The sequence below is a fragment of the Macrotis lagotis genome, chromosome 2, assembly GCF_037893015.1.
Source record: "Macrotis lagotis isolate mMagLag1 chromosome 2, bilby.v1.9.chrom.fasta, whole genome shotgun sequence".
NCBI lineage: Eukaryota > Metazoa > Chordata > Mammalia > Peramelemorphia > Peramelidae > Macrotis > Macrotis lagotis.
In genome coordinates, this window is record NC_133659.1 from 311,245,035 (window position 1) to 311,259,387 (window position 14,353).

At 38.5% G+C, this 14,353-nt stretch overlaps 1 protein-coding gene across 1 annotated transcript in view; it reads right to left on the reverse strand.

Moving 5' to 3' along the window:
• Positions 1 to 11,396: 11,396 nt before the first annotated feature.
• The window catches only part of UBE2N (ubiquitin conjugating enzyme E2 N), a 36,983-nt gene continuing 34,026 nt past the window's right edge, over positions 11,397 to 14,353 (reverse strand). The window contains exons 2-4 of the mRNA XM_074226585.1: positions 12,288 to 12,534; positions 11,963 to 12,103; positions 11,397 to 11,591 (exon numbers count right to left, since the gene is read on the reverse strand). Of these exons, the coding sequence (XP_074082686.1) occupies positions 11,551 to 11,591; positions 11,963 to 12,103; positions 12,288 to 12,534 (429 nt within the window). The 3' untranslated portion in view covers positions 11,397 to 11,550. The remainder of the gene's footprint in view (positions 11,592 to 11,962; positions 12,104 to 12,287; positions 12,535 to 14,353) is intronic.

Sequence of the window (14,353 nt, forward strand, 5' to 3'; positions counted from 1 at the left end):
AAAAACAGTGTACTTTTACAGTTGGAAATAAAATTAGACTAACAAAGATATTCTTGTATTTTTGGAGTAGTAGCCTTTTTAACTACCTCAAGCCTCCTTTGTGAAGGGAAGGAGACACTTGGTGTTCTTGGAATGAAATGATTGAATCACACTGCAGAAGAGTAAAAAGGCAAGATAGAAAAGCATTGACAGGCTAGCTCTTCCAGTAATGGATGGAGAGAGACTAGTCAGTTCTTTATCCACAAAGTGAGCAAGATGAACTAATGTGAGTAAATTTGTTTCTAAATAATAAGAAAACTGAGCATTTCGGAACAACCCTAGGACACCGGTAGCAAAGGTTTCCATTTTGATTTCACCTATCATTATCAGAGAAGAAATGTTTGACTTTTTTTGGCTTTGAGTTAATTTCCTATAAATTGTGGATAATTGGAAAGTAGACCAGGAGAAAGCATCTGGATATCCTTCAGGAACAGCATGGTTACTAAAAAAAATACAAGCTAATGTCAGTATTGACTGATTAGATAGTATTACCTTGGGCAAGTTCTGCTCATTGTTAATTAGTGAAATATACCATCAGTGCATATGACATTAGTTCTCTGTTCTTCACAATTTACTATATTGGTCTGAATATTGGCTATCATCTGCATAAAAAATCTGGCAGTAGTGAGCCTTATAATTAGTATGTTTTTCCTTTCAAGGATACTGAGCCAAACAGTATCAGTACCACATTGCATGGTTGGTCAATCCTTTACTAAAAGTGTTACTGTTTACAATAGCCTGGAAACATATCCTGTGCCTTTTTAAAAAATTATTATATCCTAAAGGTATTTCTTCCTTGGGATAGTGTCGTAAGAACCTTGGGCTTGGTATATAGCAGGCATAGAACAAAGGTTTGTTTGTAGAGGTTTGAAGAAAATCACAGTAAACAGGATCACTAAACTGATTTTAGAGCTCATAATGTTCCATGCCCTCAGTTTTGATTGATAAAATTTGACACATATTCTAACCTGGCACTCTTTTTCAAAAGTTTTTACTTTTATATTAAATTAAACTAAAATTTAAAAAGAGGAAAATCTCTTCCCAAGCTGGGGGAAAAAAGGACAAAACCCATAACACGTAGCCAAATAAAATGAATCCCCAGTCTGTCTTATTCTGTATCTTGTCTATTATGTCTCTGACGGGGTGGGCAGAATGGTGTAGCCCTGGCATGGCAGTGGGCATTGAATTGATTTGACAAGACTTCTTCACTTTACTTGGGTTTCTCTGAAACTATCTGTTGTGGCACAGTGACATTCCTTTCATATTTTTGTTGAGATATATTCCAACTGATGAATACTCACTCCTTTAGTGTCCTATTCTTTTCGACTACAAAGAGCATGTGTAGGGCCTGTCCCTGCTTGGTATTTGTCCTGCAGTGTTTGTAGACCAGATCAAAGGATATATGCCAATAAGCATAGTCCACATTGACTAATTCATAGCTCTTCTAGTAAAGTGTGAATTAATGTGCTTGTATTCACAGCTTCTCTGATACTTGTCATTTTTGTTAGTGATTTATTTTTTGTCTTTGTATCCTTAGTGTCTGGCACATTGTGAATGCTTATTAATAAATACTTATTAATCTTACCTAGACCTTTATAGCTCTAAATCTGTAACCCTCAATGATTATTTTTTTTTTTGTTTTTGTAAGGCAAAGGAATTAAATGACTTTCCCAAGGTCACACAGTTATTAAATGTCTGAGATCAGATTTGAGCTCCAGTCCTCCTGACTCCAGGGCTGGTGCTCTATATACTGCAGCACCTAGCTGCCCCCATATGATTATTAATGTTTTTGATTGAGGGGGAAAGTGATTTTGAACAATTTTTTCATCTGGCTATTGGGAGTTGGGGAATAACTTTTTCTAAATATGAATCCCATTCTTTTTATTTTGGAAATGAGATGGGTTACCAAAGAAACTTGCCAAGAATCTCCCCTTGCCCCAGCTTAGTTTATGCAGAAACCTTTTAAATTGTGTAAATTTGTATTGAGTAAGGAGGTAATATGGCCAGTCCTGGACTTTAGGAAGAGTTGGCCAGCTGAGTGGTGAATGAACTGGAGTGGGAGAGTTGAGCCAGGGACACCAACCAGCAGGTATGGAAGGATTCTTGTGGGGATGGCAGTGTGAGCAGAGAAAGGGGAGTTTCCTGTGATCCTTTCTAGCTTTTTGGTCATGAACTCTTTCCCATCAGTCTGAAAGATGATTTCTTTGCTTCTCCACTTTTGTTTGAAATGTGACATTTTATATGTCACTGTCTTGGCAAACAAACCTGAATATATATTGCTCTTCTTTCCCAAAGTCCAGCAATACCAAAACCTTTTCTGATCTGCATATGGCATAGTTCTCCATTTTTTGGGATGTCAAGCTGGAACCAGCATCATTCGTGGCAAATTAATTCAGCATACTTTTAAGTAATTTTTCTTACCTTTGTAGTTGTGTATATTCTTTTGGTTCCACGTTTTTCACTTGATTTTTCACAGTTGTCAGAATTTCCCATTTACCAATGGCATGACTGACCAATAATTCCTATCCCCACTTGTTTTGCTTGATTATTGACTTTGGCTGGATAACACCCTCTTAATTTCAAGTTGGGGGTGTGTGGAGTATAATTGTGTATATTCTCTGATTCATATTCCTCAGAGGGGGCCTTTCATTCCCTAATCTATGGGCACATGGTTGGTTTCCAGTTTTTTGTTATTCTAAATGCTCTATGTGGGAGAGATCCTGGATTCACTATCTCTTGTCAGGCAAGCCCTTAAGCTAGGCCCATATGAGGCTCCTTTGAGTATTTTGGTTGATTTGGGAGCTTATTTCCTTTTTGGTTATTTTGTAATTTGTTGGAGGTAAGCTAGTGTTCAGCTTGGTCCTCAGCTTCAAGGCCTTTGGAGAAAAGTAGTAAAAAGATGTAACTTAAACTGATCAGAGAATAGTTCTTAGGACTAAGTTCTCCCATTCTGGCCCCAGACTAACATCCTCTCTGTCCCTCCTCCTCAACCCAACTGAACTGACTACAGAGAAAGGAAATTCTAAGCTGTGCAGCCAGGCCCATTGGCCATGCTCATCTCACTTATATTGGTCCTTTGCAATTCTGTTGAAGTCATCTCACATAGTGGCCATTTCTCATTTAGGAATAGTTCCTCAAAAATACAAATACAGGATGAAATACTTGACAAAAATCTGTGGAAAATCTCAAGTATTTTTTTTTATCCAAAATGACAAAGTATGGAGAAATTTAATACTTCAATGCCAAAGTTTATTTGTTTTTACATTTTGCACAGAGGAAGATGTTAATTTACAATAACTTAAGCAATTGGAATACCATGAAAGGGGCTAATGTCATTCCAGCTGAGGAGAGCTTCCAAATGAATGGAATTTGTATTTAACATAAACTATTCCAAAGATGAATTTACAGAGTTTCTTTTGAGAAACCACTTTATACTCTCAATCATACTATGGCATATTTATCAGAATTGTATACTCAACAATTCATTGCCACTAAGTAATAGCAAAGGATTTAACGTAGATGTTCCATTAATTACAAAATGGTCCAAAACAAACAATCCTGACACATTTCAATCGTCTTTATTGATTTTTTATATTCCGTCGTCTTAACATTCACTTAGAAGAGGGTGGTGGGGAATAAAATTTAAAACAAAATAGCATCTTCATTAAAAATTTACTATTTCCTCTTGGACAAAACCCTAATGTTAAAATTGAAAACATTCAGTACGAAAACTGAGCAGCAGATAACAAATTAGATATAACAGGGTCTTCGTGAGGCATGGGGATGCACAAGAAATCGCACTATTGTGTGATTCAGCTCCACTAGCGGTATGTCATCCAAGGAAAGTGATGCAATAGCTAGTGCTCAAATGGGTACAACCAGGGATTCACCCTTTCAGCCCTTTGGATCTCCTGAAAGGTCTTGGCCCTCACAGACACATGGCCCAACTGAAAGATTGACAACCCATCTGCCCAAGTGGCCCACAAGGAATCCCAACTTTTTCAGTCTGTTGACACCCTTTATTCCACAAAGTGAATTCCCAAAGTGACTACAATGGCTATCAGGGGGCTGAGGGTTTGATCAATAAATAGCTGGCCAGTAAACTTACCTGCAAGTTGTGCTAATTCCCTTTGATGTCTTTTATTTTCAAATGTTTGAGAAAGGTTGCAGCAACAAGACTGCTGAGGACCTGCCTAAATAGGTTCATTCACCTTGATTTGACCAGTTGTTTGGCCAGAATGTGATACATTGAGGAGACCTCAAAATTCTCAAGAAAAATTTGAGGACAGTTCTCACTGATTTTGATGTGGAGGATGAATGGGGACAGCTCCCTCTGTCCTCCAACTGAGGCTAAGAGACAGTCACTGTTTTTGGTGAAGATGATGTATCATAGGGATGGAAGCCTGGATTCAAACCCTAGCTCTGGACAATTAGATCAAAATAAGACAAATATCCTGGAAAAGATTACTCACTTTGAAAGACTGAGAACTCAGAATTCTGGTAGACTAAGGATGGAGCAGGCTCTACCCACTCTTAAGAACAATAGGGCCAACAATGGGAAGCAAAATAACTAATTTTTCACAGTTGATGTCAGATTTAAAAGAAGCTTGGTAACTTCAGGTGAGGATGGCAAATGGAAAACAGGATCTAGTCCAAGACTTGGGAGTGTCCCTGGAATCTTCAGGCCTATCAATAAGAATTCCATGATTCAGAGCCAAAGGCAATGATTAAAATGTATGACCTCAACAGGAAGATGTTAGAAACAGCTATAAAAACACAGCACAGGCTTAAGTCATGCCCACTAACCAGCAGGCTCCAAGCTGGGCTCTGCTGCTCTAATACTTTGGTTCCTGATCTCATCAGTCCCGTGGCTTTATGTTCTCCCAAATTATCTATCTCAACGCTTGGCTGATATTCTGACCCTCCCAGACCCCCAAGCTTTTATCACTAACCCTTCTCCCCCATATCTACTACATTCCAAATAGACCCTTCTCTCCTACCCAGGACTAGTATGGCTTGGCATCCCTGCTCTAGTGGCTCCCTGTCACCTCCCTTCACATCCTGTCTTCTCACACCTTAACCACTTTCACTCCCTGATCCAGTAACTGTCCCCTCCTTCCCTTTGTTCTCCAGAGCTCACAAGGACTGACACATGCTTAATCTACAATTTGCATGTTTCCTATAGAAACCAAAATAAAAACAGTTCTACAAAGGAGGCTAAGCTGACCCCAAGGCCAACGCTGGTTAAATGCAGAAGCAGTATTATGAAGTCATGGGAAAAACCTAAGGAAGAGTTAGAGACATGGATTCAAACCTACATTATCTCATAGTGACTACTGTGATCATGAATAAATCCTTTAGCATCACTAAATCTTAGATAATACCTGTAGTACTTACCTCACAAGGTTTTTGTGCATATTACTCAAGAATTTTCCCCCCAAAGACCAAAGAAGAAAATATTCATTATAATTGTCTTTGATCTATGAAAGAATTGTAAACAAATTCATCCACTGGAGAATTACTGAACAAACTAAAAATTGTGCCATAAGAAATGATGAAAAGACCAGTTTTGGAGAACCCTATCCAAACTGATTGTAAAGCGAAGTGACAGTTCATAAAATATTAACATCGCAATGATGGAAAATTTTGAATGATACAAGCAGAACAATTCCAGGGATTCCCATTTCATTATTTCATTCATGTTTCCTTATGATGATAGGTTTTTACCCATTTCCTTATCAATGAAATGAAGAGGTTGGATTAATGATTCCTTCTGGACCTAAAATGATGATTCTAGCATCAATACTTTCTTCAGGATCGCAAGGAGGAAGTGGTAAAAACCACTAAGATGAAGTAATGACTTCTCCATGTGCAGGGGAAAAAAACATGCTGGGAGCAGTTTTAGATTTGGAGGTCAGTTTTCAAGGTCTCCCAAAGTAGTCTGAAAGAATGTGGTGCATCAACACTGGTAAATTGTTTAAGTGTTACAAGAGCTGGGAAGAATTAGAAAAGGTTTCAAGAAGTGAGGTGGCACTCAAGAAGGAAGGCTTAGAGGTGGATGAGGGAGGGCGTTCCAAACGGGGGGCCATTATTATAAGGCACAGAGATGAGTTGGAGGAAAAATGACAGAACCCAGGTTGGCTGGCAGTAATGACAAAAGAACACGTTAAATGCTAATACAATGTCAAGCAAGATAGAAAACACTCGATACTCTCAATGCTTATTATCTCCCTTATCCATCCAAATCTACCAAACTGGCCTCCATTTCCTGTCTTGACTTAGAATTCCTATACACCTTCTTTCAAGTGTCTCTAGCACCTCTTGAGGGTGTCTCTTCAGAGCTTTCAGGGTACTTTTCCTCAGTTATTTACCATTTTGTCTGCATCTCCACAGCATGCAAACTCCTTGAGGAAAAGAATTTTTCTGCATATTCATCCAACACACTGGTACTCAATGATTTAATGATTTAATTCTCAATGCAAATGACTATGTACTAATTTCATCCAATTCCAGAACGTTAGTGAGATCTGGCATCAATGACTGAACAATGGTAAAAGTGATTGAAAAATGCATATTTCTTGGATTACTATTTGCAATTTGGTGAGCTGACCCATAAGTATAGATTTCCTTGGACCACAGAATAGGAACTGAATAGGAAGAGCAATGTGGCTTTCAAAGATCACAAATGATCTCACCATGATCTTAGAAAAACCAAAAGGGATGATAACTTAAAGGAGCCTGTAGCTTATCAATAATGATGTGCCCCAAGAAATGTGAAAGCTAGAATGCTATGGGATGGATGGATAATAGCAACCAAAGAACACCAAGAAGCTGCACCCTGCCCCACCACCATTCAGGACTGTCAGGGTGAATAGGACTTGGAGGGTGCTGCAATCTCTTGGGGGACAGAGTACATACTGCAATCACTGATGCTAACAGAAGTTACCAGGTAGTTTTTTAGGACAGGCTGTGTCTCCTGCCACTCTAGTGAAACCCACAGACACCTCTCTTTGACCAGTTTTGAAACTTGGGTCCAACTGCACCACCTAGCAAGTCATGTTTTGTCAAGACAAACTACAAAGGAAAACAGTGAGGTCCCGAGTTCAAATGTGGATTGTGACCCTATCCAAAAAAAAAAAAAAAGAACCAGAGTTGTTAACTAGAGTTCTTTACCCCCAGTAAAGAAGCTCTCTAGGGCTTGGGCTTCCTGCCTTGTCACATTGTCCCCATCGTTAAGTGAAATTCTCTATCTGAACTTTCTCGGCATGTGCAAAAGGAATGTCCACACAAGTCCACCTCTAACAGTAGGGGTCCTCGCAAACAAGCTGACGGTTTCTCTAAGAACTGAGGTAACACTTAAAAGATAAAAGTACACAGACCACTCAATATGACTTGGCCATAACTCGTTGCGTGTGCGCACACGCACATGCACACACAAACATGGGCAAGTTTCTCTTCTGGCCTTGAATGGCTTTTCCTCTAATGTAACTGGGGGTGGGGCCAGAGAAGACGTTACCCTGAAGCTTCCTGCACACTCCCCGAGGAGCATTCCCTGTTTACTCATTTCACTTCTCCTGTGCATGACAGTCTCACACAGGCAACTCAAACCTCCCATAAAATCCCAGCCAGTCTAACAAAAGCCATTCATTCGTCCCTGAGGAATCCGGCATATTGCAAATGTCTGTCTTGCCCACCACCACCTCAATCACGACACCCCCTCTAACCCTGTTCTTGTCTAGAAGACAAGTCATTAATTTCAAAAAGTGGGAAAATGAAAATCATTCAGCATGTGACCCAAGTCATTTGTAAGTGGGTACGTGTATGTTGCTGACAGCAGGATGATTTTTGAAAGCTCTTAAGTAAGAAAAAAACACTTTCTAAATTGCTGTGATTCTATTGAGCAAGTTTGGACTGCTGACCTGGCATATTTTAAAACCAGGTCAAGATACCAGTGTCAAGGTACAATCAATCAATTGGGAAGGAAGTGTCCTTATAATTAAGCCCATGGGATGGTTAGCTGAAAACCAGTTTTTTTCCAAAACCCAAAAAGCTTAAGCAGGCAAAATTTTCTCAAGCGGCTGCTAAGACTTTTGTGGGAACCAAGAAATGACTGGCTAGGTTGCTTGGCAAACTGAAATGCCACCATTTTAGTGCAAATAAGATCATTCCATTAAGATGAAATTGGCAAAAGTTTTAGGGGTTTTTTTGTGACCAACTTTTCCATACAACCTGTTCCCAGAGAAAGAAAAAAAATTCAGATTGAGTCTCTCTCAAATTTACAAAAGCAAAATCTCAACTTCTCACTTGTAAGGTAATTCCTGACTGGTTCCTAACGATGGTACTGGTAAGAGGGCTCTAAGGTTTGTAAGGTGCTTTACTTACACTTATACACACACACACACACACACAAACACACACCCATGAAACAATTTACCAATCTACAATTTTTTTTTCTGCAAGGCAAATGGAGTTAAGTGGCTTGCCCAAGGCCACACAGCTAGGTAATTATTAAATGTCTGAGACCGGATTTGAACCCAGGTACTCCTGACTCCAAGGCTGGTGCTTTCTTTATCCACTACACCACCTAGCTGCCCCCAATCTACAATTTTTTGATGGGCCCCCTCTTTGCCCTTCTGTAGACTGGCTTCTGGAGTTAATAGCCAGAGTGGCCTGAAGGACTAAGAGGACACAATTCCCCACAAGTCATACATTCTCCTTTACAGATAACAAGACTTTTCCTCCAAGTCCCCCAAATATGCTGTATTCACTCCCACAGCCCCACTTCCACTTATACCACTCCGCCAACCTATCATATGACAACATGATCCCTCCTCTAGCAGTTAAGTTGTGAAATAAGCTCAATGGAAGAACTGGACTTGGACCAGATGAATCTGATGTGAAAGTAAAATCCACTCAGCTACCACTTCATAAGGTGACAGTCCTTCACAAAGGTGGTAGACCTATAATACAGACACATTAAGCTTTAGGGAAGCAGAAACTAAAAAGGGAAAACCTACATGGTGAGGACAGTCCAAACCTATAGCTCAATTCATGGAGAGTATTTTCAAAATGAAGCAAATAAATAGATTTCCAAACAACCCAAAGCAGCACATTTTCTTATCCTTCACAAGTGTTGCCTTAGACAACTTTTTGGTTTTTGCAAAGCAATGGGGTTGTGACTTGCTGAAGGTCATATAGCTATAAGTATCAGAGGCTGGATTTGAACTCTGGTCCACCTGATTCCAGGGCTGGTGTTCTTATCTGCTGCATCCTTTAGCTGCCCCTAATCTGCAATTTATTGTGAAATTCTGAATTAAATTTTCTAGCCAAATCAAACCTTGGAATGAGCTCGGAGGACAGCTGGGATGACCTGCCTGAGAATTTGCAAGCAGCAGTTTAAAATGCCACATCTTTGTTAAAGACTATAAGCTTCTCAGGGGGAAAACTCCACTTTCCCTTTATTCTAAACTTGAGGTTTACCTATCAGTCTCTTCCAGAGCTAGTCCAACTAACAATCCTTCATTTTCCATACAGTATCCAAGGACAAACTGCTTCCTGCTGTTTCATTCCCAGTTGCAGAAAATGCTATTCTAATAACAATGGAAAAATTGATGCCTCACTGAGTTTGCTGGGTTATGATTTTATTTATGTGATCACTTCTGACACTGTAAAGGTGACACCTCCTTGAGAGACTTCTTCTGTAGTTACCTGGCTATATTAAAAACCACCGATCCAAAATACAATCATATGTCCATGTGTCATGCCTGTGGTACATACCTGTTTCTCCTGATAATTATCAGTTCTCTTGGATGCATAGATTTTCCTAGGTAGACTATCCAATAGTTTATTGTAGGGTTACAGAAACGAATCACGGATTAAGTCCTAACATCTGTTAGCATGCAAGGCATTTTTGAGGTATACCAGTTACCAGTCATCAAAAGCATTTGTATGTTGAAAATGTAATTTTAATAGATAATTCTTCATCTTACATAGGAGCACAATAAAATACACCACATTCTGAAGAAACTCCAGATGATACGAGATAAGAGTGGGGAAAATTCAGATGGGCTACATAACCATCACCTTGAACTGCAAGAGACAAAGGTTCCACCTGCAAATTAACATGAACATATAACTCAGACTGACTGGCCATATGATTGGCTTAAAAATAAGAAATCAAATATGCAGAATGAGAAAAGTACAGAGGAAAAAAAGGACAACTGAAAAATATGGGAAATCAAATTAAAGGAGGAGGGGTGGGGAGAGTCACCAGAAAATGATTATGCAGGAACTTATATTAAAATTGGGGACTTTCTAATTCAATTTAACTGGTTAACATTTTGTTCATCTGGTTTATAGATAAGATTGTAATAAATGGCTTAGCAAATATTGAATAATTAGCAAATCTATCATCGTTGTCCTATAAAATACAAAAAGTCATGTATTAATAAATTCAGACAAACTGGGAAGAACCAAAATTATAATGTCCATATCAATGCCAGACATGATGTGGCACAAAAGAAAAGATACTTTTGCCGATCACAACTGATGCTTGCTGTCTTTTCCCTGGACAGTAATTTTCTAACATTCTAGGTCTAGATATGATGATTTTGTACACTTTTGTCACTTTAGAGACTTCTGTACTCTTGGGGTCAATTTATGAGTATTCACTTAGCAGCATTTTATCACGTTATCTGCATCAATGAAAAGAAATTGGCAAAGTCCATATCTTACTATTTAATGTTGGATGGCGAAGACCCAAAACATAAAATGTTCTAGACTAGTTTTAATCTTCAAATACGATTGTCACATTAGGGAAACGAAATAAACACAGCAAAATAAACTGTACAAAGGCAAAGTAGAATAACAAAAAATATTTTACTAAAACAGAAGATTTACAGAAGTTTCCAGACAAGCCATACAAAATGGTCACAAGCTTTTCTTGAAGGGAGGTTTCTACACTTTGACAGCAGAATCACGATATTAGTGAGGGCTGTGATGTTTAATGTTCCCATTTTTTGTTCAAAAGACCAAGCTTGTCCATCTACAGCGTCTAAAGAGTTAGACTTGGCTAGAGGGCATATTCTAAGTACAACTGGTTAGCTGCTTTAACCAATGCAATTAGCATCACCATAAAAAGGGAAAAGGAGCCCACAAAACTGGAAGGAAAAAAAAAGACACACCCCAGCAGCTAACCGACAACTACTTTCATTCACAGTGCTGATACTTAAACCATGATGGGAGAAATGAATAAAAGCAGAGCTGGGCCACTGCTTTTAAACAATTTCACAACAATCCAGATGATACTTCTAGCCTCTGCTCATGCGTTACAACAGTGAATCAGGACAAGACAGAGATTTGCTAATGTGCATTTAATCACCAAAGGACTGAAGATGGTCTGGGTTTTTATTCTGTAATGTTTCTAAGACTGTGTCCATTAAATGCAAACAAAAAAGGAAGAGGTCTTCGCAGAACAGGAGAAGTGATGCACACTTGATGTTGAGATTGAATTTAAATATTATTCATGGCATATAGCCTAGTCCATGCTCTGGCTGTAAAGATAAAACAAATATGCAATCATAGATTACTTAAGTTAATAACTTTAGAACAAAAACTTTGAACTTATTCAATAGAATTCTACAATCTTACAAAGGATAAAAAGGGCTAAACTTCATTCCAATTACCACACTTCATAAATGGTCAATACTTGGGGACTGAATTTAGAGGCCAAATGCATTTAAAAATGAGCTCTAAGTAAATTATTTAGTTGTATTAGACTATTGTTGCATCAACTGTGTGAAAGAAGTGGACTGGCCAATCTGGTGAGGAGATTGCTGGATGTGTTTTTCTGTGATAAGATCTGATCCATACTCAGGGTCAGGCCAGACCATCTGCCCCAAATACAACATCCCACAGCCTTTACCTGTTTCTATGGCTTGGGCTTCATTGGACTTCCACTGCTCGGCTACATCATTTGCTAATGGATCGTCTGGATTGGGAGCACTTAACAAAGCTTGGATTGAGAGCAGCACTGTGCGGATCTGCAATGCTGGAGACCATTTATCTAAGGAGACAGCAGTTCAGACTATTATAAAAACATAAGAGCCATCTACCCAAAGTGTTCATGTCCTTTCCTCCCAAAGATCTAGACGTAAGCCAAATCAAGTTAAGATTGTTAGAGGAGTTTAAATATGCCACACTTAAGGAAAAAGGAAGAATGTCAATACTGGGGTAAGGATGCCACTTACCTTTCAAAATATCTAAACATATTCTTCCCAACTTGTCTACATTAGGGTGATAAATTTTGGTCATGAAACGTACTTTAGGAGCTGCCATTGGATATTCTTCTGGAAGAAATAGTTCAAGTTTAAAAGTCCCTCCCTCAAAGGGGGAATCCTGTGGGCCTGCAATGACCACATGAAAATAACGGGCGTTGCTTTCATCTGGTTCTGCTTTTATCCCAGGAACTGGTTCTGCCAGCAAACGCTGGGTTTCCTAAGAAAGAAAAAAACAAAACAAAACAAAATGTGTAAATGTCATTTCATTAGGTACAAAAATAATCAAATACTTTCCTACAGAATATCATATGAAGGCAATTTAGAAGTGCTAGGTACAAAATATAATGCTCACAAGTTGTATTCATTAAACAAGAAACACAATTAACCAGCTATAGTTTAAGAGCCTCTGGATGAGACCACAATCTTACTTGTTTGAAAAAAATTCTCAGCTAAACTTAATGCATATATATATGTAAAATTAACACAGCCAATTACAAATAGCTTGTAATCAAGAGGAAAACTAAATCACAAAGGTCATCCTATAGGAATGCTTGCTGAATGTCCAAAGGAACAAGGAATAAAGGGGTTTGGCTATATTAAAATCAATATATTGAAATATCAGAGCGAGTAATTTGTTTTTAAAAAGCAGTTCAAAACTTCCCTTAAACACAAAGCTATTTAAATAAGAAATCAAAGATCTTCAGTCATATAAAATAATCCTTTAAATCATTAAACAATACAAGATAGCATACCTCATACTCTGAGAGTAATTTGGAACTATGTCCAAAAGGCTATTAAAAACTGGCATACCCCTTGACCCAGCAATCCATTGTTAGGTGCTGAAGAAATTAAAGTGAAAAGGATCTAAATGTACAAAAATGTTCAGGGCACCTTTTCAAGGTGATGGCAAAGAACTAGAAACTGAGGGGATGTCCATCAACTGGAGAATGGCTGAACAAGCTGTAGTTTATGATTGTGATAGAATATTACCGGATTATATTATTGGATTGGGGGTGGGGGGTGACCTCAGAAAGACCTGGTATGACATAAACAGAAGCAAAGTGAAATGAGCAGAAGCTGGAGAGGACAATTCCAAAGAATGCAGGGTGGATAACGCCATCTACATCTAGAGAGTGAACTGATCAACTTTGAATACAAACTTAAATAGAATATCACTTTTTCTTTTCTCTTCTACAACATCACTAATATGGAAATGTTCTGCTTGATTTCACATATATAATAGGTATCCAAATGCTTGCCTTCTCAGTAGGTGGAGTAGGGACTGGAAGGAAGGAAAGAATCTGGAACACAAAAAATTTGCAAAGAGTTCCCTTGCATAATAAAATAAAACCCTGACTGTGTACACAGCGAGGCATGGTAAATGTCACATTCTATACCTGTGGTTGCTCACCTGTCTACGTCGAAAATATATCCATTATCTGCTCACTGAGACTTAAGATTTTATTGTTATGAGTTCATCAGCTCATCCAAGTTTTCCCATCCACTCATTTTTCATAATTCATCATGTTTGTCATTTTCAAAGTAAAATAATAACCCATCACATTCCTATTTTATGATTAGTTTTCCAATTCCCTAAAAGAATGGCAATTTCCTCACTGTACAGATCAGAAAATAACACTCAAGAGAAGCGATTTGGCATGACTCAAGTCAATTAGGAATGTCTTGAGCTCTTATTTCAGAAGTCCTTCACTATATTCCAATCCATCCTTTTTCAAAGTAACCAAATTTTTTTTATGCAAAGATCAGTTCCTTTTACTTCTGTTCAAAACTCCAGTTATTTCCTACTGAATTAGGGTTCTAACTCTTTTTAAGTGTTCTAAGCTCACACTTGCTCAATGAAAACAAGACCATATATTCGTAGCTCTGTGCTCCTCTACTACAAGTCAACCCCCCACCCCCACCCCGTGCACTCTACAACAATGCCATTTATCTTACCCTGTCCTCATCCTGTATAGGTCTCATACTGCCAACCAGATGGGTCTGGCAGAGAGTTGGCAAAGAATCTCATTTTTATC